The sequence below is a fragment of the Mustela lutreola genome, chromosome 11, assembly GCF_030435805.1.
Source record: "Mustela lutreola isolate mMusLut2 chromosome 11, mMusLut2.pri, whole genome shotgun sequence".
Classification (NCBI taxonomy): Eukaryota; Metazoa; Chordata; class Mammalia; order Carnivora; family Mustelidae; genus Mustela; species Mustela lutreola.
Genome location: NC_081300.1, coordinates 64,524,146 through 64,550,973, shown reverse-complemented (window position 1 = coordinate 64,550,973; position 26,828 = coordinate 64,524,146). Strand labels below are relative to the sequence as shown.

At 49.8% G+C, this 26,828-nt stretch overlaps 2 protein-coding genes across 3 annotated transcripts in view; one reads left to right on the top strand and one right to left on the bottom strand.

Moving 5' to 3' along the window:
- Window positions 1–359: 359 nt before the first annotated feature.
- On the top strand, window positions 360–2,785 carry DERL3 (derlin 3). Its single transcript, XM_059140794.1, has 7 exons — window positions 360–700; window positions 813–878; window positions 968–1,054; window positions 1,205–1,294; window positions 1,755–1,950; window positions 2,347–2,461; window positions 2,561–2,785. The coding sequence occupies exons 1-7, from the start codon at window positions 608–610 to the stop codon at window positions 2,640–2,642; spliced, it is 729 nt and encodes a 242-aa protein (XP_058996777.1). The 5' UTR covers window positions 360–607; the 3' UTR covers window positions 2,643–2,785.
- A 1,891-nt stretch (window positions 2,786–4,676) lies between these two features.
- SMARCB1 (SWI/SNF related, matrix associated, actin dependent regulator of chromatin, subfamily b, member 1) overlaps window positions 4,677–26,828 on the bottom strand; it is a 37,528-nt gene continuing 15,376 nt past the window's right edge. For both annotated transcript variants that reach the window (XM_059140791.1, XM_059140792.1), the window contains exons 6-9: window positions 18,109–18,275; window positions 12,446–12,636; window positions 5,375–5,506; window positions 4,677–5,024 (exon numbers count right to left, since the gene is read on the bottom strand). In XM_059140791.1, coding sequence (XP_058996774.1) covers window positions 4,985–5,024; window positions 5,375–5,506; window positions 12,446–12,636; window positions 18,109–18,275 — 530 coding nt within the window. In that variant the 3' untranslated portion in view covers window positions 4,677–4,984. The remainder of the gene's footprint in view (window positions 5,025–5,374; window positions 5,507–12,445; window positions 12,637–18,108; window positions 18,276–26,828) is intronic.

Sequence of the window (26,828 nt, the reverse complement as noted above, 5' to 3'; positions counted from 1 at the left end):
GGTACGGGAGTGGGGTGGTTGGACACAGTGCTGAGCGCCTCTTCTGTTAAGGGTCAGGTGGCACTGTGTTTGGCTGTCAGTAGGAGAGAGGACGGGACAAAGTGTTTGGCGGCGCTAGGTGGACTCACAGAGCCTCCAAGACCAGACTCCCGACGATTCCGCCTTGCCCACCGCCCACTGTGGCCCCGCCCCTTCCGGTCTCGCAGTTCCGCGGTCTTTTCTCTTCTTCACTCGCGGAGTAACCTCAGTCCCGCCCCCAAAATCTTGTGCGTCCTCGTTATTGGTTCTCTCTAGCTTGCCGTGAAGCGACCCGTTCCTCATTGGTCACACGTTCTCCCGCGCCGCCACGCCAGCCATCACAACAACCGCCACGTGCTCAACAGTGGGGCCTGTTCTTTGGTCCCTAGTTCCGATCCGCCCACTACCCTGTCCCGCCCCCGGCTTCCCAGTTCCTCCTCCTATTGGTTACCGGGCCCAGGGTCCCTCCCTCGACCCTGGGCGTGCGGCGCCTCCGACGCGGATTGGCCGAATTCGAGAGTGAGGCGGGCTTTGGAGGCGGGTTAAAGAGCGCGCAGCAAGTTGGGCCACGCGTGTCAAAGAAGTTTCAATGGCGTGGCAGGGGCTGATGGCCGAGTTCCTGCAGGTGCCCGCGGTGACGCGGGCCTACACCGCGGCCTGCGTCCTTACCACCGCTGCTGTGGTAAGCTGGCTAGACGGGTGGGGGCATCTCCGTGGCTGCAGTCCGGGAGGGGTGTCGTCATGGTTACCTCTGCGTTCCGGGGGCACCACCTGACGCGTCCCTGGTTCCGCAGCAGCTGGAGCTCCTCAGCCCCTTCCAGCTCTATTTCAACCCACACCTCGTGTTCCGGAAGTTCCAGGTGAGGCGGCCCCGCTCATGGCACCTGACAGCCGGGCCCTGCCTGCCCTGCGCCTGACCGCCCGCCCGCCTTCCTTCCCATCTCTGTAGGTCTGGAGGCTCGTCACCAACTTCCTCTTCTTTGGGCCGCTGGGATTCAGCTTCTTCTTCAACATGCTTCTTCGTGTATCCTGCTACGTGTAGCCGACCTCAAGCGGGGGGCGAGAGTGGGCGGGTCGCCGGACTGGGATGCGCGGCGCGGTGGGAACTGAGGCTTGCCTGTGGACACTCCTTTACGGACAGCCGCGGGCTCTGGCCTGTGACGAGGGTTCGCTTCTAGAGCCGCAGGTTCGCTCGGCGGATGCTGGAGGAGGCTCGTTCCGTGGCCGCACGGCCGACTTCGTCTTCATGTTCCTTTTCGGGGGTGTCCTCATGACCGTATCCTTTCCTGGGCTCTTAAACTGAAGGCCGCAGTGCCTCTGGTCCAGCCTGTGCTGGCCGGTGAGCGACAGAGTCGCTCCCTCCAGCTTAGGATGTATTTACCGTACATAGCAGACTCGGATGTCAACGCCAGCTCTTCAATGCTGTACACAAAATACTACAGGGCAATGTGCAGGGGAGCCGGGTGGCGTGGTTGGGGGCTGAGCCCTGCATGCCCATTGTCAGGAGAAACTGGGGCAATGACAGGCAGTGTTTGGAGGCTGGGGGTGGACAAGAAGGGCAGATCACTTGTGGGGCCTGAGGCCATAGTGTGGCCTTGATTGGAAGGGCACAGAGGGGTGATGAGAGAAGGGAAACTAGGGATGATTCCAGGGTGTTAGCAAGTCAGAGGGGCCCTGGGCAGGAGCTCTGAGGCCTGCACCAGGAGGAGGCCTCCAGCACCTTGACTCTGGCTCAGCTGCTGGGGCTCCTGGGCAGCCTCTTCTTCTTGGGCCAGGCACTCACAGTCATGCTGGTGTATGTATGGAGCCGCCGCAACCCCCAAGTGAGAGTCAACTTCTTCGGCCTCCTCACCTTCCAGGCACCATTCCTGCCCTGGGCACTTATGGGTTTCTCTCTGCTGTTGGGCAACTCCATTCTTGTGGACCTGCTGGGTAAGCCTGCCTGTGCATCCGCCCTCCCCATCTGGTACCTGATGGTCTTTGGGAGGACTCTCACCTGTCCTCCCACCCCCTCTTCCAGACTTTCTAGCTCCTTTGTTCTCCCAGCCCCTGAATAACCCAGCCAGCTATGGGCTCCCCATATTCGGGTGTACTGATGCTCATGTGGGTCCTGACCAGAGATGAGCATACGGTGTGTCAAGGTGCCAGCCTTGACTCCTATTCCTCCCATGTTCTCAGGCCCTCCCCTCCCCACGTCCTGCCCACTTCTGGGCCAGGTAAGCCTGTCCTTCAAGGTCAACCCTGTGCTGGCAGTCTGTGCAGAACACTGGGTACTCATACTCTGGGGCCTGAGTTGTTTGCCTGCCTGTGCATGGAAGGAGGGAGTAGGCTGTGAGGGCCTCGGGCTCTGGACCATTGCTGTGGGCCACATTTACTACTTCCTAGAGGACGTCTTGCCCAACCAGCCTGGAGGCAAGAGGCTGCTACTGACCCCCAGTTTCCTGTGAGTGCTAGAGATAATTCTGCTACCCTCCCTCAGATGGCTTCCTGCACCAGTGGGAACGCCCGCTGGCCTCAGCTCAGTGTGGGCCCCTCCTTACAGGAAGCTGCTACTGGATGCCCCACAGGAGGACCCCAATTACCTGCCCCTCCCGGAGGAGGAGCCAGGACTCCTGCAGCAATGATCCTACCCAGGACCAGCCTGTTTTCCTGGCCTCTGGCAGGCCTCCATTCTACCCCTAACTCCCGATTACAGGAGAGCAACCTGTCCTGGAGACTGGGCTGGTGCCCAGGGCCCACCCAAATAAACAGAATGACCTGCATCTCATTGCCCGCAGCACTGGCTCCCTGCCTTGGCTGGCCACATCCTTCCACGGAGCTGGGCAGGTGTTGCTGGCCTTGACCTAGGACCACCAACCCTGGCCGGCCCTCTCAGACCAATTGTAGGTGGTAGGATGGGAGGCCCAAAGGGGGTCAAGAACCTGCCCACAGTTGCCCAGCAGCTTTGAGCTCACACATGGCATACTCAGGGTTCTTACTCCAGCTTTGCCAACACCTTGATGGAGCCTTGGGAAAATACCACCTGTACTGATCTCTGCTCTAGGCCAGGCAGCAAGGGGGTTGGCCAGGTTTCATTGGCTGGGGCCAGGACTGGGATGTTCCCATCATGCCAGGCCTAGGGGCTCCTGCCCATGGTACCCTCAGGCTGATGCCTCACTTGACTCTTTCTGTCCCTCACGGGCAACAAGGGGACCTTTGCCCCATTTTCCAGCTGAGCAGCCAAGGGACTTGGCCGAGGCTCCATGAAGTCAGGTGCAGGAGAGGGCCAGGACCGGGGTCCTCTGCCCTTTCTGCAACCCCAAAGCTTTGAGAAATTTTCACCTCAGCAGAGTTCTGCAAAGTTCTCTCCCTGATGTTTGTAGCTAAGGACCATGGGAGCCTGATCTGATACCACAGCTCACTTTTTACTTTGGTAAAGCGGGTACCAGACAGCCTGGCCAACTTTCCTCATTGCCCTAGACTAGTCATAATGACGGTTGATTCCTGGATGATCAACAGCAACGGTATTCCTCCAGCCCTAGGCTGTCACATTCACGGATGACACAAGTATTCATCATGGAGTCTGACCTAAATTTTGTAGGCAAACCGTGTGGAGTTGCAGCTGGCTCTGTAGGAGCACTGGGCTGGGTTGCCCAGAGGGGCTGGGGTGGGCAGTATTCAGTCCATCCCACCAGTTGCATGGGCACATGGACCAAGCAAACCCTTCAGCAATGGAGCCCACTTGTCTCCAAGGCCAGGAGAACCCAGTCCTGGAATCTTCCTCTTTGTTCAGGGCCTTCCAGTGAAGCCCAACTTCGCTCCAGCAAGTTGCACTCCTGGATGAAGGGCAGTGGGCCTGAGTACAAACTCCCCAGGAGCTAGGAGCTGTCATGTCCCAGGACATGATCACAGGACCCCCAGCCCAGAGGGCCAGGCCCATCTACCCCTATATCCTGGCACCAAAACCCCAATTCCTACTCAAGAACTCTGCCCTTGGCCAGTGTGGGGCTCAGGTTGGGAGCCAGGTGGCACCATGCTCCTGCCACACCCAGGGAGCAGAGCTGCCCTGACCCAACAGGGAAGACGCGGCAGCAGCTAATGGCAGCTGCCCGGTGTTGGGGTCTATTCTCTTCGGCAAGACTGCAGCCATGGGCTCAGTTCACCAAGCACTGCTTGGCTCCGTGAGGAGACCCACACGTGCCACCCTTGTGGAGCCCATGTGCCTTGTGTAGAGTGGGGACATTTCCCCATGAGACAAGGATGCAGAGCTGAGGAGAGGCCCAGGGCTGTGCCTCCCTTCTCGGCACACCACAAACCCCCACTCCAGCCCCAGGCAGGCGTGCCGCTCCACATGTCTTACTCCTTGAGACCCACCTGAGAGAGTTGCTGGCAGGGCTCAGGGCTCCAGCTGGGGTGGAGCTGGAACAGGGTGGGGCTGTTGCTGACAGGAAAGCCGGCCCCCTGCCCTCTGAACCTCACTTCTGTTCCTTGGAGGATGGCACAGGTGGTGGGTATCAGGCTGGGGGTCTGAGGGCCTCGGATGCAGCCTTATCAGCCCCCATCTGCCCACCTGGGGCTCTGAGGCACAGAAGGGCGAGAGGCCTGGTGTGCTGGCCTTGGCCACACTCCACCCAGCCAGACCCTGCTCCTCGTTCCCTTTCTTATTTTTATGCTACCACTTTGAAAAAATGGAACATGACCTGTTGTCTTTATTTAAAAAGTGTTGCTAGCCCTACCTGGGGCTCCTATACAAAAACAAAACACAATCCAAAAATGAGGCCTCTTTCTGACCAGGGACTTGGGTGGGGACTGGGGCTCAGAAACTGGAATGTGTGCCCAGGGGAGGGTGACCGTAAGCCCTCCCCACACCCCATGCTCCTCAGGATGGCCCCGGCCTGCCCCCTTTGCCTCCTGCCTTGCCAGGAGATGATGGAGAGGCGGTCCGATCTTCTGAACGCTCCGTGGGAGCCACGCACTGACAGGCTGGTTACCAGGCTGGGGCAGTGTTGGCAAGACGTCTCATACGCCTGCAGGAGGAAAGAAGGAGTGACCCAGAGCCCCCCAGGGATCTCTAGTGCAGCTGGGGGAGTGGGGACAGAGATAGGACATGGATGGTAAGAGGGAGGATCCCTAGCCCCACTCGGCCTGTGCCTGTCTGCTGCTGGAGGCCCTGCGTCTGCTCTCTCTCCAGCTTGCACAGGTCCCGCCTACCTCTCCAGGGCTCCAGAGGGGCTTATTTTTGTTCCCTGCAGGGAAACCCATGCAGGGGCCTGTCTTTGGCAAGTTGGTTCCCCACAAAACCAGGTCACCACATCTCTCACCTGCCTTCAAGACAGAGCCAGCTGTAAGGGACCTGGAGGGGTGGGGGTGTGGATACCTCGTGTTCCTGTCCTGGTCGCGGATCTTCTTTTCCATCTCGGCATCTGTCAGAGTCTCCAGCAGCGGGCACCACTGGTCAGCATCCCCTGTGTTCCGGATGGCAATCTCTACCGTGGGTAGGGGGTTCTCACTGTGGGCCAGGGTGGGGTGGAGTGGGGGGTAGTGACTGCTGAGTTCACAGAGTAGCAGCTAGAAACGCCCCCAGAAACAGTGTCCGCCCCCTGCCAGAATGCTGGAGCCAGGCCATGGCAGGAAGGCCCACGCCTTTCCTGCTACCTCCTCTGTCTCCTCCCTACTGGGCCATTTCCATGCCTGGCTCCTCAGAACAGCACTCCTGAGAGGAGTGGCCCAGTCATCACCTGTCACTCAGACCTCAAGGCAGAGTCACTGGAGATGCCAGCCCCCCCCCCCCCCCCCCACCAATAACAGCCTCTCTTCAAAGCACTCTCAAACAGGCTCTAGATTGCTGCCGAGGTGTCTCTGTCTATAAGCCTGGAGAGGGCATTCCCCGTGACCAGTGTTGCTGGGGAGGCAGGGGAGGGCAGTCTATCCCACTCAGTGTCCAGGGCCAGGACCCACCAGCCTCAAAGACTCATCCCACTGAAGGCTGCTGGGCCGGCCTATTCCTGAATATTCTGTACACTTGCCCTTCAGCCCACTTCACTGGCCCAACTAAGCCCCAGAGAACTGGGCTATTTGCCTAAGGTAAACAGTTGGGCCTGGGACCCTTGTCCCCAAATCACTACACTCTGTAGCCTCTAAACGACCACTCTGATGGCCACCTAAGCCCCTTCTTGCCAAAGAGACACAGCATGGGCATGGGGAGAGGGGGAGGAGCAGACACCATGGGAGGGAGGACACAGCTGAGCTGCCACCTCTCCAGGCCTTGGTTTCCAAGCCTCAGAGCATGGCCCTCACAGTGACCTCTCCCAGCCCCTTCCCCTATCACCACCGCCACCTCACCAGCCCTTTTCTCTCTTCTCCAGCTGGGTGGCCTGCACCTGTTCCCCGAGGCTCAGCACCCCAAGAAGGCCAGCCCCCTCCAATGCAGTCCTATCACATGTCTGCCCCCCTGCAGAACACTGTTCGCTCTGGTCAGGCATTGTTGGTTTTGATATTTCATCTGGAAACCAGGAACAATATCACAGCTGTGGGAACTTTTCAGAGCTTTACTGTTATTTAAACCAGCCAACGTATGCCCACTATGTTGGTGTTGGGAAGGGGCTCCCCAGGGGCCAGGAGCCTTGTCACAGAGTCTCCCTGTAACTGGTGCTCAAGGTTGTGTGTGTGGCCCACTGGAGAGGGGCGTCTGGTGGGCACATAGCAGCCGAGGGCCAGCTCTGGCCTCCCTCGTGTTCTTTTCCTCATCCCAGAGTCTCAAGGAACGCGAGCAGACATGGGCTAAGGTCTCACCACAGCCCAGGGCTCCCTCCGGCCCCTCTGCAGGAGTCAGGTTCACCTCCTGCTGCTGAAGCTAGTCCCCGAAGCCCGAGCTTGTGCTGGTGACTCAGAGGCCAGTGGATGCACCAAGCCCTCACCCGAGGTTCCCCGAGGCCGAGCCTCCTCAGCAGCTCCTAACAGCTGTTCTGCAGCCAGGGCCGTGGTTTGGCAATCCTAAACCACCCAGCCACAGACCCAAACATCATCCCGCACCTCAAGGCCTCCCAGCTGCCGCCTTCCTTGGGAGGACAGACATGAAAGGCGCCAAGCCCATGCTGAGGGGAGCAAAACATGTTTTCCTCTTAATTTAAACAAGAGCTTGTGAGTAGGTTCTGGAGGTCCCTTTGTTTACCTCCCCTTGGCTCTGGGAAGATTCCACTCCTGTGGGTTTGTTCTAAAATAAGAACTGCTCGATCCAACCCTGTAAGAATGGGCTTTGGGCCAGTAGGCCTGCCTCGGATCTAGGACAAACACAAAGGCGGGAGAGCCACCTTGCCTCCCACTCCTCCTCTGAGGGGATTCCACATGACGACTTCAAGGTCACCTGGGACCCCAGATTCTCCTACTTTCTTGCAGAGTCCAGGTGGGGACACAGAGCCCAGGTAGGGGAGGGCTGTAGCTGAGGTGACAGAGGGCCCTGGGCCGCAGCTTGTAGGGCTGTCTTGCTGTGATCTCACTTTTATGCCCTTGCATGACACAAAAGCCAGGAAACACTACTAGGCCCACTTCACAAATGAGAAGGACAGACTCTTGGAGGGAAATGACCTGTCCATGGCTGCTCAGCTGGGAGTGGGCAGGGGACAAAACCCGACACCACCCTCCTCTTCCTGGTCAACGCATTTTGACATGGTGTGGGAGCCCACGCAATGGGGAGAGAGCAGTCTTTCGAACATATGGTGCTGGATTAGGCAGTGATTTCATAGGTGTCACATTAAAAAAAAGGACCGTGGGGGCGCTGCGCTAAGTCAGTGGAACATGCAACTCTTGATCTTGGGCTGGGAATTTGAACCCCACGCTGGATGTAGTGATTACTTAAAATCTTTAAAAAAAAAAAAAAAAAGCACAGGCAACAAAAGAAAAAATAAACTGGACTACATTAAAACTTAAAACTTCTGTGCTTTGGGGCGCCTGGGTGGCTCAGTAGGCTAAAGCCTCTGCCTTCGGCTCAGGTCATGATCCCAGGGTCCTGGGATTGAGCCCCACATCGGGCTCTCTGCTCTGCAGGGAGCCTGCTTCCTCCTCTCTCTCTCTGCCTGCCTCTCTGCCTACTTGTGATCTCTGCCTGTCAAATAAATAAATAAAATCTTAAAAAAAAACAAAAACCCACAAACTTCTGTGTTTCAGGGCACCTGACTGGCTCAGTCAGTGCCACATGAGATTTTGGGTCTCCCAGTTGTAGGTTAAAGCCCCAGGTTGGGTGTGGAGATTACTGGGAAAAACAAACTAACCAACCCAAAACCAAACCAAACCAAACCAAATAACTAAATATTAAAAAAAAAAAAAAAAAAGACGACATAAAGCTTTTGTGTTTTGAAGGACACTGTCATGAAAGTGGAAAGACAACCCAAAAGTGGGAGAAAATATTTGCAAATCCCATCTCTGATAAAGACTCCTATCTAGAATATATAACGAACACTTACAACTCAGTAATAAAAATGCAAATGACCCTATTAAAAAACAGGGGACCTGAACAGCCATTTTGTCAAAAGCAATGTACAAATGCCCAAGGTCATCAGGGGTCAGGGAAATGCAAATCCAAACCACCGAGTTCCCCCTACCCCACTGCCCTAGGAGTGCTAGATTTAAAAGTGAGATACCAGAAGCCTGGCTCTGCTGGCTGGGAAATAAAATGGGGTGGGGGGTGGTTTCTGGAAAGCAGTCGGGTCCTCCCTCCAAGTGCTCAACACAACTATCATGTGACCCAGCAACTCCCCTCCTAGCACCTACCCAAGGGCACTGAAAAGAGGCACTGAAACAAAAATGAACGCTCACCCCACTACCCTTAACAACAGCCCCAAAGGGACAACAGCCCACCTGTCCCTCGACGGCTGACTGGGTAGATAAAATATGGTCCATCTGTATGATAAGGTATCACACAGCCCTCAAAAGGAACGAAGCTCTGATACAGGCTGCCACAGGGAGAAGTGACACTGAGAAGTCAGCCACAAAAGACCACGTGATCTGGGATTCTATTTATACTGAATACCAGAAGAGGCAAGTTGACGCAAAGCAGATCAGTAGTCACCTGGGGCTGAGAGCCATGGGGGCAGGGCAATGGTGAAAGGGGGCAAGGCTTGCTGGGGTGAGGAAAGGCCTGCCAGCTGTGACAGCTGGGGCTCTGCGGATCCTACAGAGCCCGTGCTAGCTGGCTGGACCGCACCCTACATGCACTGTACCTCCAGGAAGTGGTTCTCAAAGCAGATAAGCAGGCAAGCAAATGCCTGCCACTGGCAGGTGGGCAGAGTTCCAGGAGGAACCCGTGTGGCTCCTGGTCAACAAATCCAAAATGACCCTGGTGTCTCCCAACCCTGATGTGCACCAGGGACACTGCCTCTCTGTCCCCTATTGGGCCCAGATCCCAAGTTCTCTGGCCCCTCCCCATGTCCTTGGCTTCCTCCTGGCCGGCACTCTGTCCTCCCTCCCCACCCTGGGGTCTCATGCTCCCTACCCCGGGCCTGCACCCTCCAGTACTTTCAGTGGCCACACACAAGTCTCCCGTGCTGGACAGGGTGCTATTTCTTCTCTGCACCCAGCTGCAGCCACGGGACTGACACAACTTTCTCAGAGGTAACAGCTTGCAGGTTTGGGTATCTGACAGCCTCCCATGTGCCAGTTGGCCCAGGCCCTTACCCTGGTGGAGTCCTGTACCCCTCCTGCTAGGAGTCTGGGGCCCCCTATCCATTTGTTACATGCCATGCTCCCTCCTCATGCTTGCCCACATCAGGCCTGCCCGTCCCATGGCTGGAGGGAAGCAGCCTGTCCTCTGGCCTAGCTCCTAAGACTTGTCTGCCTCTGCTCACACATGCCCTGTGACCAGCAGCCTGCCCTGCTCCACTGTGGACACAATTCAGTGCCACCATCACTGCAGATGGCACCGCAGCCGGATGCTGGGCTTGGTCCGGGGGGCAGACAGACAGGAAGGACCAGATGGCGGGAATTCAGAGCATTTATAACACAGGATGACGGAGGCCCTGGATTTCAAGCCCCTTTGAAGGAGTCATGTGACTCAGCGGTTGCCAAGCTTTGGGTGTAGCAGAGACCAGGCCAGGACTCCTGATCCCACCCTCCACAGACCAAGTGGCCCCTGGCCCTGGGGATGTTGAGAGCCCACTCTACTCCCACTACACAGCCTTTCCCCCAGAAAGACTGACTGACACCAGGCTCCCTGGGGAGAGTCAAGAGCGGTCAGAGCTCCCAAAGGATGACATGGTGCAGCAGTGACAATGTGGGATAGGGGCAAGAGACAGAAGTTCCAGTCCCTTCCCTTGATTGCTTTAGAAGGCCACAATCGTCCCCTGGACGATGAAGCCTACATCAAGCCAGCTTCTGAACCTAAGCTCCCATTCCTGTCTTGCAAACTCTCTCTAGAGTCCAGATGCCCACACCGCACACAGCACACATGACAGGCCAGGCCTAGCATGAGGAGTGCAGGAGGCCTGGTCAGCTGGGAAATCACAAGCAGCTGTCCCAATACAAAAGAGACACTGGGATGTCTCTCAGATCCAGATAGGCTGCGTCCCGCTGGCCTGGCCTGCTAGGGCTGCTGGGGCTGCTGGGGCTGCTGGGGCTGCTGGGAAGGGGTATGTGCTTACCCCAGTCTCCAGTCAGCGGACCTGCCTTCCACCGCCAGGACGAGAAATCTGCACACTCAGCATGACAGCCTGCAGATCGCAGCAGGCTGGGGCTCTGGAATGCTACCCATCCAGCCGGCTGGAACTTATTAAGTGGCTTCTGAGATGGGGGCGTGCGGGCTGTCTATAAGTCCTGACCTGTCGCCACCAGGGACTCCCAAGGGGGCCTGCTCTGTGAGCTGTCTGGCACACCACCAATGGCCTAAATCCTCGGCAGGGGCTATGGGAGGTTACCTGGGATCGCCCCGAGAGATAAGAGCAGGAGGACGCCACCACCCTCAGGGTCTTCCTGCTCTGAGCACCCCCAGTCCACAGCATCTGCTGGTCAGAATGTGGATTCTGACCTGATCAGCATCTGGGGGATGAGGTATCTAGCGTCGGTGTCACTCCCATGACCTGTACCACATCACCACCTCCCAGGACCTGGAGAGGGGCACTCCAGCAAGTGAGGCCACCCCAGATTGGTCTATCAGGCCCATTGGCCTTGGCTTAGGTACAGCACGAACGGACATGTAGGCCTGCACCTCCAGCTGGACTCTCACAAGGGTCAGACGCCACCACATCGCAGCTCATGGATGCCTCCTCCCAGGCAGGGCCTGGACCCTGTCTGTGCAGCAGGACCACCTGGACGGCAGGGCTGCTGGGAGGTTATGGGAGGGGACACGTGTGCTGTCCCAGCCCAGATGCTGGGAGTGCAGGTGGCGCTTGGACACCCCCCAGGAGCTCAGTGGTTTCCCAGGGCCAGGATCCTCAAGCCCCAAAAGTGTATGGTCATTCCTTCTCTCTTGCTCAGATTTACAGGAACCAGTCAGAAGCAGTCAGTCTCCTGGGATTTCTGGGAAAATCAGCTGAGACACAAACATACTCAAGAGCTCCGTTAACTGTCATATCTTTGCCAAAAGACCTTCGCACTGGCTCCTCACGGGCCATTTTAAGCTGCCGTCCCTGAGTAATGATCGCCAAATGTAGACAACGACAGTTATGAGCAGAATAAATGCTAACATCCTGTTTTGATGCATGATACTCATCGCTACCCACAGACTGCACTTTCCCAAGGGGAAAAGGAGCTCAGGGAACAGTTCTGCAGCGGGCAATCTCTACTCCCCGTGATCACTCGTCAACCCCATCCCCTACCAAACCTGTACTCTGCACTCCGGGGCCACCATCAATGGGAAAGCCACATCTGCCTCTCCAGAAGCCGCCATCCCCTGGTCCACCCCCACACTGCCACAAAGGACACAGAACTGGAATGTTCTGTTTACACTTCCACCTTCATTGGCAGCCTGGATATGACTCTTTATCTTTCACGACGCCCAGTATAGGGTCCTGCTGAAGTGGGCGCTCGACTAGCCTCTGACTTAATGGTGAGATACAACAGTAAAAATAAACTGCTAGAGATCCCTGACTCTCCCGAGGACCAGCCCTTATTTGAGACAGAAGGCAAGTCCACCAGATGACAGCTCCTGGGGTGGGCAGTCTACCCCCGATGGAGGGAAGAGTCTGGGCAAAAGCACAGAGGTGGCGGGGCAGTAGAGTGTGGCCTTAGGCAGTTGGGGGGGCACTACTGGGTACAGAGGGGATAGAATCACCCCCCACCGTGATGAGGATGGGGAGCCCTGCTGCTGACACACAAGAGGCGGGAGGAGTGAGCCACCAAAGGGCTGCTAAGCTGGCCAAGGCTCCAGAGAGACCCGAAAGCATCACCACACATAGGGAGATGATTTTTCCCCCTAAGAGGTTTGCAAAGGAATGAGGGCGGGCCGCATCTGGTCTCCTACCTGAAGGCATAGGTCTTCTGATGCCAGCTCAGCTGTCCCCGGATGCTGTAGGCAATGGTGGTGACGAACTCCCCGCCCAGCCCCAGCTCTGAGCACAGCTTCAGGGCAAATTTCTCTGGTGAATTCTCCTTCTCTGACATGTCCCACTCAAACTGGTCCACCAGTGAAATGTTTCCCACGTGGATGTTCAGCTAGGGCAAGAGCCAAAGAACACAAGGAAGAGGAGTCAGAACCACTCCCAACCTCGGGAGGCCTCAAAGAGGTGAGACAGCTGACTGGGGAGCCACCGGGCTGGGCTGGACCTTGCCCACAGCTTGCTCGCTGAGAACCGGGGCTGGCCCTTGTCCTTCTGGCCACACAGGTTCTCATCTAGATAACGGAGATGACACCATATACCTGCTGAGGGGTTGTGGCTAAGACCTGGCAGAGTCACCCATCTTGCTTAGTAAGTGTGATCACAGACCCACATCCCACTCGAACAGCCCGTAGCGCAAAGCCTGGGGGCAGGTAGCAGAGGCTCACGGCCAGCCCAGCCCACCATGCTCCCAGCAAACATCCTGACATGCAACCTGGTGCCAGGAGAGGGTCCGGGCCGTGGCTGTGCAGCCCCCAGACCGAGATGGGACACAGCCTGAGCCACAGGAGCTCCCCACCAACACTTGCATTCAGAACCCCTACCTTTACTCATCACGCCACAAATGAGCAGGCCTGCTCTGAAACAGAAAGGATTCATCAGGGTCTGGCCGTGTTCTCTGGGCACTGTGCCCACGAGGGTCCTCCTATGGCTCTGTGGGGTTGGGACCACCCCTTACTGCTCTCCAGCTAAGTGCCACCATGCACCTGCCCATCCATGCTATTATCCCTGCGTGCTCAGCTTTTTAAGACAAAGATCAGGGTGGCCACTGCTCAGGGACCACCTGCTGCCCTCAGAGCAGCATGGGACCTCACTCCCTCTCCCTAGTCACAAAGCCTTGCACCTCTGTACCCCACACACCACTTTTCCCTCACTGCAAACAAGCCCCATCTTTTCCCATTTCCGTGTTCTGCTCATACTGGGCAACTGACCAGTGATGGTATGCAGAATGAAACCAAAAGAGCTGCCTCTTCCCCTAACAGGAACCTAATGCCCAGTGAGCTCCAAGGGCATGCTGGGACCAAAAAGATGGGAAACAGCAGGCAGCTCACAGAAAAACATCAAACAGGAGCAATGGGTGTAGCTGTTCCCACGCAACCCAAGCAGGCCCTGCCCCAGGTGCAATGGCAGGAGTCCTCCTGGCCACCAGGCAGAACTGCGCAGATTTGGGGGCCTGTCCCCTGCCAATAACTGGTCATTAACACTTGCATCTATTAAAAAATACAGATTGTGTGTCGTCAAAGAGAGGCACAGGGAACAGAAAGGTGAGTATTACCGGCAAAAAAACATCTTCATGTGCTGACATTCCAGCTGGGGAAGAGACACCAAAGCAAGTGAAATATGTGAATGGAGGCTGAGGCCTCCTGGGGGAAGGCAGCATTTTAGGAAAAACTGAATGGACATAGAGAGCAGACCATGGGGCTCCGTGGAGAGAAGGATCTTAGGCAGAGCTGGGCCTGAAGGCTCCAGTTTCCTAAGGGCTCCAGTTTCCACAAAGGGATCTGGAAGGCCTGTGGAATGTTTTGAGCAGCAAAACTTCCCTGGGCCAGCTGTGTCCGACCTTAGTGCTAGCGAGCCTTTGTGTCAGAGCCGGGCAGGAAACTCCACCTGAGGCGGGGAATGGGGACGACAGGTGGGATGGAGGGCCTGAAGGGGCCCCACAGCTGCCTAGTTGCCAAGAAAGCCTCTGGTCAGGAGAGATGGTGGCAACCCTCAGCAGATTTTCAACCACCTGACAACTTCCTATATGGCTGCCCATAAGCTCCACGAGGATTTGAAACAACACACACACCCAAAAATCCTGAGAAAAAAATATCAGGAAGCCAGCTGGTCAGATTCATGAGGACCCTATTCATGTCCAACCCCAACTATTTGGAAAATGTTGGTGGGGGTGGCTAAATCCGTAAGGCCACTTCCCCACTACGGTTATAGTTACAGGCGAGGATTCGAAGACTTGGCACAGGGCGGAGTCCTCAGGGACATCCTTCAGAGATGAGAGACTAGGCATGAGAATGCAGGTGAGGCTCCCACTGCCCCCATTTCTCTGTGAAGTTCCCCTTCCCTCTCAGCATGCCCTTTCTCTGCTGCTTGGCCAGCCAAAATACGAAACTAGAATGGGTTAAGAAAAACAGATTCGTATTTCTCTCAAAAGAAATTAACCAGTGGGGCACCTGGGTGGCTCAATCAGTAGCACATGCAGTTTTTAATTGTTTTTTACATTTAATTTAATTTTTAAAAAAGATTTTATTTATTTGAAAGAGAGAGAGGGATCGCACAGAGGCAGAGGGAGAGGAAGAAGCAGGGAGCCTGACACAGGACTTGATCCTGGGATCATGACCTGAGCCAAACATAAACACTTAACCAACTTAGCCACCCAGATATCCCAGGACATGCAATTCTTTTTTTTTTTTTTTTTTTTAAGGATTTTATTTATTTATTTGACAGAAAGATAGAGAGCCCAAGCAGGCAGAGCAGCAGGCAGAGGAAGAGGGAGAAGCAGGCTCTCCGATGAGCAGGGAGCCTGACGCAGGGCTTGATTCCAGGACCCTGGGATCATGACCTGAGCTGAAGGCAGATGTTAACTGACTAAGCCACCCAGGTGCCCTCCAGAACACGCAATTCTTGATCTTGGGTCACAAGTTCAAGCCCACATTAAAAAAAAAAAGGAAAGAATGAAAAGAAATCAACTAGTAAGGAGACTGAATGAGTAAACAAAAACTTCCCCACAAAGAAAAGCCCTGGGTCCTAATGGCTTCCCTGGTGATTTTTATGAAACACTGAAAGAAGAACCAGCATCAATCCTTTTAAAATTCTGTCAAAAAACTGAAGAGGAAAGAACACACTTCATAGCTTGTTGTCCAGATATCAAAGCCAGATACTATAAGAAAAGAAAACTACAGATCAATATTCTTCATAAACACTGATGTAAAAATCTTTAACAAAATACTAGCAAACTGAATTTTGTGAAATATTAAAAGAATTATATGCCATGACCAAATGGGATTTATTCTAGCAAGGCAAAGATGGTTCAAAACAAAAACTGACCAATGTAACACACCATATCAACAGACTGAAAAACAAAAAACACAGGATCACCTGAATTAATACAGAAAAGGCATTTGACAAAATTTGACAAACTTTCATACAAAAAACTCAACAAACTACAAAAAGAAAAAAACTTCAACTTAATAAAATCCACATATGAAAAACCTATAGTTAACATCATACTCAATGGTAACACCAGAAAGGTTTTCCTTTAAGATCAGGAACTAGCCAAGGCTTGCTCTTGTCATTTCTAGTCAACAGAATACTGGAATTTCTAGCCAAGAAAAAGAAATAAGGTATCCCAATTGGAAAAGGAAGAGTGAAGGTTACTTCTATTTATAGAGGATATGATCTTATACATAGAAAATCTTAAAGATCACATACTAGAAAACTGTTAGAACAAATGCAACAAAGCAGCAAGAAACAAAGTCAACATACAACTCATCAGCTGCATTTTTATACATGAATAAACAATCTGAAAAAAAAATTGAGAACAATTTCTTTCAGAACAGCGTCAAAAAGAATAAAATACTTATGACTTAACTTAACCAAAGAGGTGAAACGCCTGTATGATGAAAATTACAAAAACTGCTCAAAAAAATTAAAGAGAGCATAAATAAATGAAAAGGTATCCCATGTTCATGGACTGGAAGACAGAGTATTATTAAGATGTCTAGACTATCCAAAGCAATTTACAAATTCATTGCAATCTCTACCAAAATTTCAACAATGTTTCTTGCAGAAACAGAATAAAAATCCATCTTGAACTGAATCTAAGGGACCCTGAAGAGTAAAACCAATCTTGAAAAAGAAGACCAATGCTGAAAGACTCACACATCCTAATTTCAGAAACTATAGTAATCAAAACAGTGTGGTACTGACATAAAAACAAACACAGAGACCAACAAAACAGAAATAGGGGTGCCTGAGTGGCTCAGTGGGTTAAGCCTCTGCCTTGGGCTCAGGTCATGATCTCAGGGTCTTGGGATCAAGCCCCACATCAGGCTCTCTGCTCAGCAGGGAGTCTGTTTCCCCTTCCCTCTCTGCCTGTCTCTCTGCAAACTTGTGATTTCTCTCTCTCTGTCAGTAAATAAATAAAATCTTAAAAGAAAAAAAAAAAAGAATTCCCAGAAATAAACTCTCAAATATACAGGCAAATTATTTTTGACAAATTGTGCCAATACCATTCAATGTGGAAAAGAAAGTCATTTCCACAGATGATGCTGGGAAAACAGGCTATCCACATATATAAGAATTAAGTTAGACCCTTACCTGACACCATATATAAAAATTAACTCAAAATGGATGAAAAACCCGAATGTAAGAGCTAAAACTATAAATATATTAAAAGAAAACAGAAAAAGGCCTCATAGCATTGGATTTGACAGTGATTTCTTAGATATGAGACCAAGGGCACAGGGAACAAATTAAAGGACAAACTGGACTTCATCAAAATAAAAACTTTTATTTATCAAAGGACACCATCAAAAGAGTAAAAAGGCAGAGCACCTGGGTACTCAGTGGGATATGCCTCTGCCTTTGGCTCAGGTCTTGATCTTGGGGTCTTGGGATCCAGCCCCACATCGGGCTCTCTGCTTAGCAGGGAGCCTGCTTCCCCTCTTCTCTCTGCCTGCCTCTCAGTATACTTGTGATCTCTCTCTCTCTCTCTGCCAAATAAATAAATAAAATTTAAAAAGAAAAAAAGAGTAAAAAGGCAACCTACAGAACAGGATGAAATATCTACAAATCACATATCTGATAGAGTGCTGATATCCACAATATATAAAGAACTTGTTAAATTCAACAACAAAAGAACAAAATACCTGATTAAAAAAAGGCAAAGAACTTGAACACATTTCTCCAAAGATCTATAATTGACCAAAAGGCACACGAAAGATATTCAGCATCACTAATTAACAGAAATGCAAATCGAAGCCACAATGAAATAACACCTCACACCACACAGGTGCTATAGCAAGCAGGCCTAGGCCTAAATCTCAGCACTACTACTTATCAGCTGGGCAGTATGGGGCAGGTGATTTCACCTCTTCATGTGGCAAGCTCTTCACCTGCAAAACAATGGGTAAGGCAACATCTTCCTCCAGAACTGAAGTGGGTTACTAGATAGTGAGAAGTGTGGTTGACCCAGCCAGTCCACAGGAAGAATGTGGCACTGCTGTCCATCTCACTGTGGGCTTCCCTGTTCTGCCTGTCAGCCGGCTTCATCTCCTCTGTACCACTCGGGCTCTGCTCAACACCTGGCAATGCCCTGAATACACCCAGAATACATCTCTTACTCAGAGAAAACAGCCACAACCCTTCCTGGGGTAAAGAGTCACATGCTACCTTTAGGATAGCTTTCCAGAAGTCCAATTCCACAGCATGGACCCTAAGGCCAAGGAGGTTCAAGGACTCAATGTACTCTCAGCACCCTATAACCACCCAGGACAAGACAGGCTCTGGAGTAGGGTGAAGAACTGCCCACCTTAATGATGACACGCTGATCTGACTGGTCCTCCAGGATGCTGTCCGTGGGATAAGATTCTATCTGTTGTCTGATGGCAGAGGCGATGGCTGGCACAAATGTCAGCGGGTTCAAATCCAGGTCATCACAGAGGATTTCTGAAAACATCTCAGGGGTCATCAGCTTCTCTGAAATCAGGAAAAAGGGCAGGAATTGCCAACTGATTGCAGGACCTAACTTCGCCATGTTTGGCCCTAGCCTCCCCATCCCCTTCCTTTTCTACTAGACCTCCCCAACAAAGTTGAGGATGAAGGGAATGACCACTCTGGGAGGGTGGGTAACCCTCCCAGAGATGGAGCCGGGGGAGGAAGTGGAGGAAGAGCATCACCGGCTTCTGGCCCTCGTTCCACATACAATCCTTTGACACCTTGATCTGGGACTTCTAGACTCCTGAATGGAGAGGAAATGAATTATCATTTAAATAATCCAGTCTGGTATTTTGTTATGGAAGTCTGACCAAAATAATAGTCTCCTTCCAGATAAGTCACTTTGAGGTCAGCGTCCCATTGGCATACCATCATTCACCACTTCCTTTCCAAAAGAGAAATCCCTGAGATATTAGGCTGCTTGTGGCTTTTTAGGGACCTTACTTCAGCTTCTCTCAGGGCAGGACATATACATAAAAAGGTGACAAATATGCAGGTGTAAATGGACCCTGGATGCTGGAAATGTAGCCATACCAGGTTATGAATTTGCACTGGGCCATCTGCAACTGGCCAGTTAGCAAGGTACCATGAGATCAAATGTTCTATCTGTTCTGCCCTATTGTTGTAACCCAAACTGTAATGGCTATGCACCACTTCTGGGATGAGCCACAGACAAGAAAGGATGCATCCCCTTATTGGTACACAGCATGATTCCATCATCAGGAACAAGGTCTGTTCAACAACTTACCCTACTATTTCCTCACTAGCCCAGAAGGGCTAGAGACCAGCCATCCTAACAGTACCACCAGGACAGACCCAGAACACTCAGCCAGTAAGATCAGTAACTCATATAGCAAGCAAGCATAGTTAATTTTGGAAACTGCAGCATAGAGCTGAAGTGCCCTATGAAGCACCCTATGAGTACAATGTGCAAAACATTACTAAACTTTTTAGTTTGAGATAACTGTAGATTAACATGCAGACTTGATTACTGTAGCTATATGTTAAGACTTGAGACTGGGGAGACTGATTCCTCCTACTTTATTCTTTTTCAAAACTGCTTTAGTTATTCTAGTTCCTTTGCCTTTCCATTCAAATTTAGGTAATTTTGTCTACATATACAAAAAGTCTTATTGAAATTTTCACAGGAATTGCATTCAACTTGCAGGTCAATTTAGGGGAACTGACATCTTGAGTATTCTAATCCATGAACATGGTATGCCTGTCCATTTATTTCAATCTTCTTTAATTAGTTTTATTGGCGTTTTTCTAGTTTTGGCATATAAGTCCTATAAATGTCTGCTAGATTTACACCAAAGTACTGTTTTTCTCTTTTTAAAGATTTTCAGAGATGGAGAACTCGTGTGTGTGCATGGGGGTAGAGGGAAAATCCCAAGCAGACTCCATGCTGAATGTGGAGCCTGATGCCACACTCTGAGATCATGACGTGAGCCAAAGAGTTGGTTGCTCAACCAACTGCACTGCCCAGGTGCCCCCAAAGTATTCCTTTTCTTATTATGTCAATGTAAATGGTAACATATTTTTGAGTGCCCATTGTTCACCAATAGTACATAGAAATACAATTGATTTTTGCATGTTTATCTTGTATCCTATGACCCTGCTGAACTCATCATTAGTGTTAACAGGTTTTTGTTTTTTTTTAAAAGATTTTATTTATTTATTTATTTGAGAGAGACAATGAGAGAGAGCATGAGCGAAGAGAAGGCCAGAGAGAGAAGCAGACTCCCCGTGGAGCTGGGAGCCCGATGCGGGACTCGATCCTGGAACTCCGGGATCATGACCTGAGCCAAAGGCAGTCGTCCAACCAACTGAGCCACCCAGGCATCCCTAGTGTTAACAGGTTTTTTGTAGATCTTTTGGGATTTTCTATGTAGACAATCATGTCGTCTACAAATAGGGAGAGTTTACTTATTTACTTATTACGATTTATTTTAGAGAGAGAGTGTGTGTGTGAGCAGGAGGAGGGGCAGAGGTAGAAAGATAATCCTGAAGCAGAATCCCTGGTGAGTGCAGAGTCCAACGTGGAACTCAATCCCAGGACCCTGAGATTAAGACCCAAGCCAAAATCAAGAGTTGGCACCCAAGCAACTAAGCCACCTCGCCACCCCCAAACAGGGACAGTTTCTTTCTGATCTCTAAGTTTTCAATTTAATTTTCTTGCCCAACTGCACTGGCTAGGTACAAGAGTGATGAGAGCAGACATCTTTGTTTTGTCCCTGATCATAGGCAGAAAACATTCAGTCTTTCACCATTAAGTATGTTAGCTATAGGATATTTTGAATATACTCTTTATTATATTGAAGTAGTTTCCCTCTATTCTCATTTTGCTTCAAGTTTTTGTCAAGAATGACTGTTAATTTTTTTTCTGCAACAAATTGCTATCGCCTGGTTTTTCTTTTTTAGTCTGTTAATACGGTACATTATGTAGACTGATTTTCAAACATTTAACTAGATTTGCATCCCCAGAATAACAAACCCTATTTGGGTCACTGGTGTACAATTTTTTTTATATATTGCTGAATTCTGTTTGCTACTCTTTTGTTAAGGATTTATGTGTCCCAGTGCCTGGGTGGCTCAGTCATTTGTTCTGACTCTTGATCTTAGCTCAGTTCCTGATCTCAGGGTTGTGAGTTCAAGCTCTGCTTCGGCTCTGTGCTGAGCACAAAATCTACTTTAAGGATTTTATTTATTTATTTATTTGTCAGAGAGAGAGACAGAGACAGAGACAGAGAGCGCACACACAAGCAGGCAGTGTGGCAGGAAGAGGCAGAGAGAGAAGCAGGCTCCCTGCTGAGCAAGGAGCGCTGTCAAGACTGGATCCCAGGGCCCTGGGATCATGACCTGACCCAAAGGCAGTGGCTTAACTGATTGAGCCACCCAGGCGTCCCTGGGTGGCTATATGGGGCGCCTGGGTGGCTCAGTGGGTTACGCCTCTGCCCTTGGCTCAGGTCATGATCTCAGGGTCCTGGGATCGAGCTGCACATCGGGCTCTCTGCACAGCGGGGAGCCTGCTTCCCCCCCCTCTCTCTGCCTGCCTCTCTGACCCCCCCCACCCCCCCTGCCTACTTGTGATCTTTCTCTGATGAATAAATAAAAAAATCTTTTTAAAACAAACCGATTTATGTCTATAATCATTAGGGATACCGGTCTACAATTTATTTCTGTACTGTCTTTAGTTTTGATAACAAGGTAGTATGAGCTTTGTGGAATGCAGGGGGGCAGTAAAATTCATTGGGAAGTGTTCCCTCTTCTATTTTCTGGAAAAGACTGCAGAGAATTTATGTTAGTTCTTCTTTAAATGTTTGGTAAAATTCCCCAGAGCCACTATTTGTGCCTGGAAATTTCCTTTTGGAGAGGTTTTCAAATTATGAATCATATTTCTTAATAGTGATAGGGCAATTCAAATTATCTATTTGATAATGAGTGAACTGTGGTAGCTTATGTTTTACAAGAAACTGCTCCATTTTGTCTAAATTGTCAAACTTATGTGTGTAGAGCTTTTGTGGTATTCCCTTTTGATATCTACCAAATCTGTAGTGAACTTGATAATTTTTGTTTTCATCTTTTGTTGCTAGTCCTGCTAGGTGTGTCAGTTTTACTGAGCTTTTTCAAAGTATCAGCTGTATTTCATTAATTTTCTCCATTGTTTTTCTGTTTTTAATGTTGTTGATTTCTGCTCTATTATGCCCAGCCTTCTGCTTGCTTTGGTTTTATTTTGCTCTTCTTTTTCTCAATTCTTGAAGCAGAAGCTTAGATTAGATTCTAAACTTTCTACTTTTCTATTGTAAACTCTGATGCTACAGATTACCCTGTCAGGACTACTTTAGCTGTATCCTACAATTTTGGTATGTGATTATTTTCATTCAGGTTCATGTATACACTTATCTCCTTTTAGGTTTCCTCTTTTTTTTTTTTTTTTTTAGGTTTCCTCTTTGAAGCATGAATTAGTTAGAAACATGTTGCCGAGTTTACAAGCATTTGAGTCCCTTCTGGTTGAAGAACACATAATGTACAATTTCAATTCTTTTAAATTTGTTGAGGTTTGTTTTATGACCCATGACATGGTTTGTATGGTGTATGTCCCACAGGAAGTTAAAGAGAGTATGCATTTTGGGCCCCTGGGTGGCTCAGTGGGTTAAGCCGCTGCCTTCGGCTCAGGTCATGATCCCAGGGTCCTGGGATCGAGTCCCACATCGGGCTCTCTGCTCAGCAGGGAGCCTGCTTCCTCCTCTCTCTCTCTCTGCCTGCCTTTGCCTACTTGTGATCTCTCTCTGTCAAATAAATAATAAATAAATAAGAAAGAAAAAAGATTTTAAAGAGAGTATGCATTTTGCTGTGACAGATGCAGTGTTCCACAAATGCTTGACACTGCTGGCTGCTGCTTGTGGTGGTGGGTTTCTATCATCTTGCTCATTTTCTTTCTTTCTTTTTTTAAAAAATATTTTATTTATTTATTCGACAGAAAGAGAGACAATTAGGCAGAGCAACAGATGGGGGCGGGGGGCAGTGGGAAGCAAGCCCCCTGCTGAGCAGAGAGCCCAGTGTGGGGCTCGATCCCAAGACCCTGGGATCATGACCTGAGCTGAAGGCAGAGGATTTAACTGAGTCACCCGGGCGCCGCTCATCTTGCTCATTTTCTGTCTAGTTGCTCTATCAGTTGCTGAGAGAGAGAGATACCAAAGTCTGCAATGTAATTGTGGATTGGTCTGTTTCTCCTTTCAGTTCTGTTTTTGCTTCCCATTTTTTCCAGCTCTGCTGTTTGGTGCGCACATATTTAGGATTGCTATGTCTTGTTGGTGGACTGGCCTTTTTATCATTACAGACACCCCCAACCCTTATCTGTGGTTTTGCTTTCTACAGTCTGTTACCTGTTGCCAACTTTGGTCTGGAAGCAGATGACCATCCTTCTGAGGTATCATCAGAAGATCACAGTAGGCTAATCCTACAGCTCACTAGATCTCATCACGTAGGCATTTTATCATCTCAAATCATCACAAGAACAAGGGTAAGTACAGTACACTAAGGTATTCTGAGAGAGACCACATTCATACAACTTCTATTACAGCACTGTTATAATTGTCCTATTATTGTTAATCTCTTGCTGTACCTAGTTTATAAACTTTATTGTAAGTAGGTATGCATAAGAAAAAACATGGTATACATTGGACTGGGCACTATCTGCAGTTTCATGCACCCACTGGTGGCCTTGGAACATATTCCCCATGGAGAACGGGGTATGACTGTACTTCATCTCTCTACCTGTGGTCATTTGCTTTGCTCTTAAGTCAGCCTCATCTGATACTAAGGCTACCGTTTCTGCTTTCTTCTGATCAATTCCTGAATGATGTATATTTTCTGTGTTCTTACATCCAACTTACTTATAGCATTATATTTGACATAAGTTTCATTTAGATAATCTATCATTTTAAAAATGCACTCGGCTCAGTTGGTAGAGCATGTGATTCTTGATCTTGGGGTTGTGAGTTCGAGCCCCATGTTGCGTGTAGAGGTTACTTTAAAAAATGAAGTTTTGGGGTGCCTGGGTGGCTCAGTGGGTTAAAGCCTCTGTCTTTGGCTCAGGTCATGATCCCAGGGTCCTGGGACCTCTGCTCAGCAGGGAGTCTGCTTTCCTTCCTCTCTCTCTGCCTTCTTCTCTGCCTACTTGTGATCTCCGTCTGTCAAATAAATAAAATCTTTAAAACAAAATAAAAAATAAAAATAAATAAAAAATGCAGTGTTGAGGGGCACCTGGGTGGCTTAGTCATTAGGCATCTGCCTTTGGCTCGGGTCATGATCCCGGGCTCCTGGGATTGAGCCCCACATTGGGCTCCCAGCTCATCGGGAGGCCTGCTTCTGCTTCTCTCACTCCCTCTGTGTTCTCTCTCTCGTTGAGTCTCTCTCTGTTAAATAAATAAATAAAATATTTTTTTAAAAAATGAAGTGTTGAAAAAAATGCACTCTGAGAATCTCTTTTTTTTAACTGGTAATTACTGACATATTAAGGCTTACATCTGCCACTTTGTTTTTGTTTTTCCTGTTTTCTTTTCTTGCCTTCCTGTGGATTAGTTGGAACATTTTTTAGGATTCCATTTTGATTTATCTGTAGTATTTTTTTTTTAAGATTTTTTATTTATTTATTTGACAGACAGAGATCACAAGTAGGCAGAGAGGCAGGCAGACAGAGAGAGAGAGAGGGAAGCAGGTTCCCTGCGGAGCAGAGAGCCCGATGCGGGGCTCGATCCCAGATCCCTGAGATCAAGACCCGAACGGAAGGCAGCAGCTTAAGCCACTGAGCCACCCAGGCGCCCCTGTAGTTTTTTTTTTTTTAAAGATTTTATTTATTTATTTGACAGAGAGAGATCACAAGTAGGCAGAGAGGCAGGCAGAGAGAGAGAGAGAGGAGGAAGCAGGCTCCCCGCTGAGCAGAGAACCCGATGCGGGACTCGATCCCAGGACCCTGAGATCATGACCTGCACCGAAGGCAGCGGCTCGACCCACTGAGCCACCCAGGCTCCCTATCTGTAGTATTTTTGAGCATATCTCTTTGTGGAGAATTTTCAAGTGCCCTTCTACATGTAATATCATATACACATAACTTTTCAGTCTATGGTTTCTTAATTTTTACCAATTCAAGTGAAGTATAGAAACCTTACCTCTCATCACGTCCCTTTACATTTCCCCATTTATAATATGAGTATCTTTAATATATTTCCTCTACATATGTTTAGAACCACATCAGACAGCATTACCACGTTTGCATCAACTGTTGAACACAATTTAGAAAACTCAAGAGGAGAAAGCAAGCTTATTATATTTACCCGTACCTTTGCTTATCATATTCATTCTTCCTTCATGATGTTCCGAAGTTTCTTTTATAATACCCTTTTTTAAGATAAGATTTATTTGAGAGAAACAGAGCACGGGCACATAGAGGGGAAGTGAGAGGGAGAAGCAGGCTCCCCACTGAGTACAAAGCCTGATGCAGGGCTTGATCCCAGGACCCTGAGATCATGACCCAAGCCAAACGCAGCCACTTAACTGACTGAGCCACTCAGGTGCCCCTCCTTCTTTTTTTTAAAAAAAATATTTATTTGAAAGGGAGTCAGTGAGTGAGAGCACAAGCAGGTGGAGGGGCAGAGGCAGAAGGAGAAGGAGACTCCCCACTGAGCAGGGAGCCTGATACAGGGCTAGATCCCAGGATTCTGGGATCATGCCCTGAGCTGAAGGCAAACACTTAACCGACTGAGCCACCCAGGTGCCCTATCATCTCCCTTCTTTTAGGTTAGGTCTCTAGGCGATAGTATTCCTTCATCTGAGGATTTCCCTTTCATTCCTGAAGGATATTTTTACTGGGTCTTAAGATTCAAGATCAGCAGTCCTTTTCTTCTAGTGCTTGAAAAACCACGTGCCATTTTCTCCGGCCTCCATGGTTTCGGATGAGAAATCTGCTGTCAGCCTAGGTCTTTCCCTCTAAGTCAGGTGTTCTTTTTCTCGGCTTACAAGATCTTTTCTTTGGGTTTAGTTTTTAGAAGTTTAATTAAGATAGGCCTTGGCATGGATTTCTTTGGGTTTATGCTGCTGGGATCCACTTGGCTTCCTGAATCTGTCACTTAGGGTTTTTAAGCATCCAAAGGGAACACATGGACACAAATCTCTAGAGCCTGCTTCCTGTAGCCACGCCCCACAGAGTTAACCTGCAGGGCCCTGGTCACCCTTGGCCCGTGTGCAGGAGAAGATGCCACACCTTCTCCTGGGGTAGCTCAGGGCACTGCCTTGGGATGCCCTCAGCCCCTGGTGGGGCCACACTGGTGTCCACATGTTCCACTTGTTCAGCAGCTCATCCTGTCTGGAGGATTTTAACACACCCCAGGGAGGCTGGCTATTGAGACAGATGATGTCATACTTCACCAGTGACTCACATAAGCTCTCTTTCATATCCTTCTAAGAGAAGATAACCTTGAACTCATTATTAACAGCTTCCTTCCAAAAAGTTTGTTGAAGCCAAATCCCAGGTCTGAAGATTGTCCTGGTTCTGGAGGATATGTAGTTCATTCACGGCACTCAACATCTTCAGTCCCTTGGTGATACGATAAAGTATCTCACACCCACCATAGTTACTTGAAATTTTGAAGTAAATGAGATATGATCACAAAGAACACCAGTGATTCTGAACATGCAATTTTAACTCCCATGCCAGGGGCAGAGCTTCCTAATCACCAGTTAAGAATTACAGTTCTTAGACAGGCTAAGTACCACTGTGGGCTGATAAAGAGCTTGCAGAACAAAATTATTTTGGTTCTTCAAGGGTTTGTACCAAATTATACTTAGTGGGGGATAGGATATGTTACCAGAGGACTCCTTTGAGGAATAGCCCAGAGAAACTCCTGGCAGTGTTCCCAGAAAGATACAGGTCTTCACTGCGTTTTACAGTGTCCTCTTTCTGAGAGCCAGGGGGAAAGGTGCTTTTGGATACAAACAGTACGTTGTGATTCTGTCGCTTCTGAGCCTCGACTG

Coding starts and splice junctions, on each gene's coding strand:
- DERL3 (XM_059140794.1), top strand. CDS start 608: ATGGCGTGGCAGGGGCTGATGGCCGAGTTCCTGCAGGTGCCCGCGGTG. Junction 701..812: donor TCCTTACCACCGCTGCTGTG/GTAAGCTGGCTA, acceptor CTGGTTCCGCAG/CAGCTGGAGCTCCTCAGCCC. Junction 1,055..1,204: donor TTCTTCGTGTATCCTGCTAC/GTGTAGCCGACC, acceptor CTAGAGCCGCAG/GTTCGCTCGGCGGATGCTGG.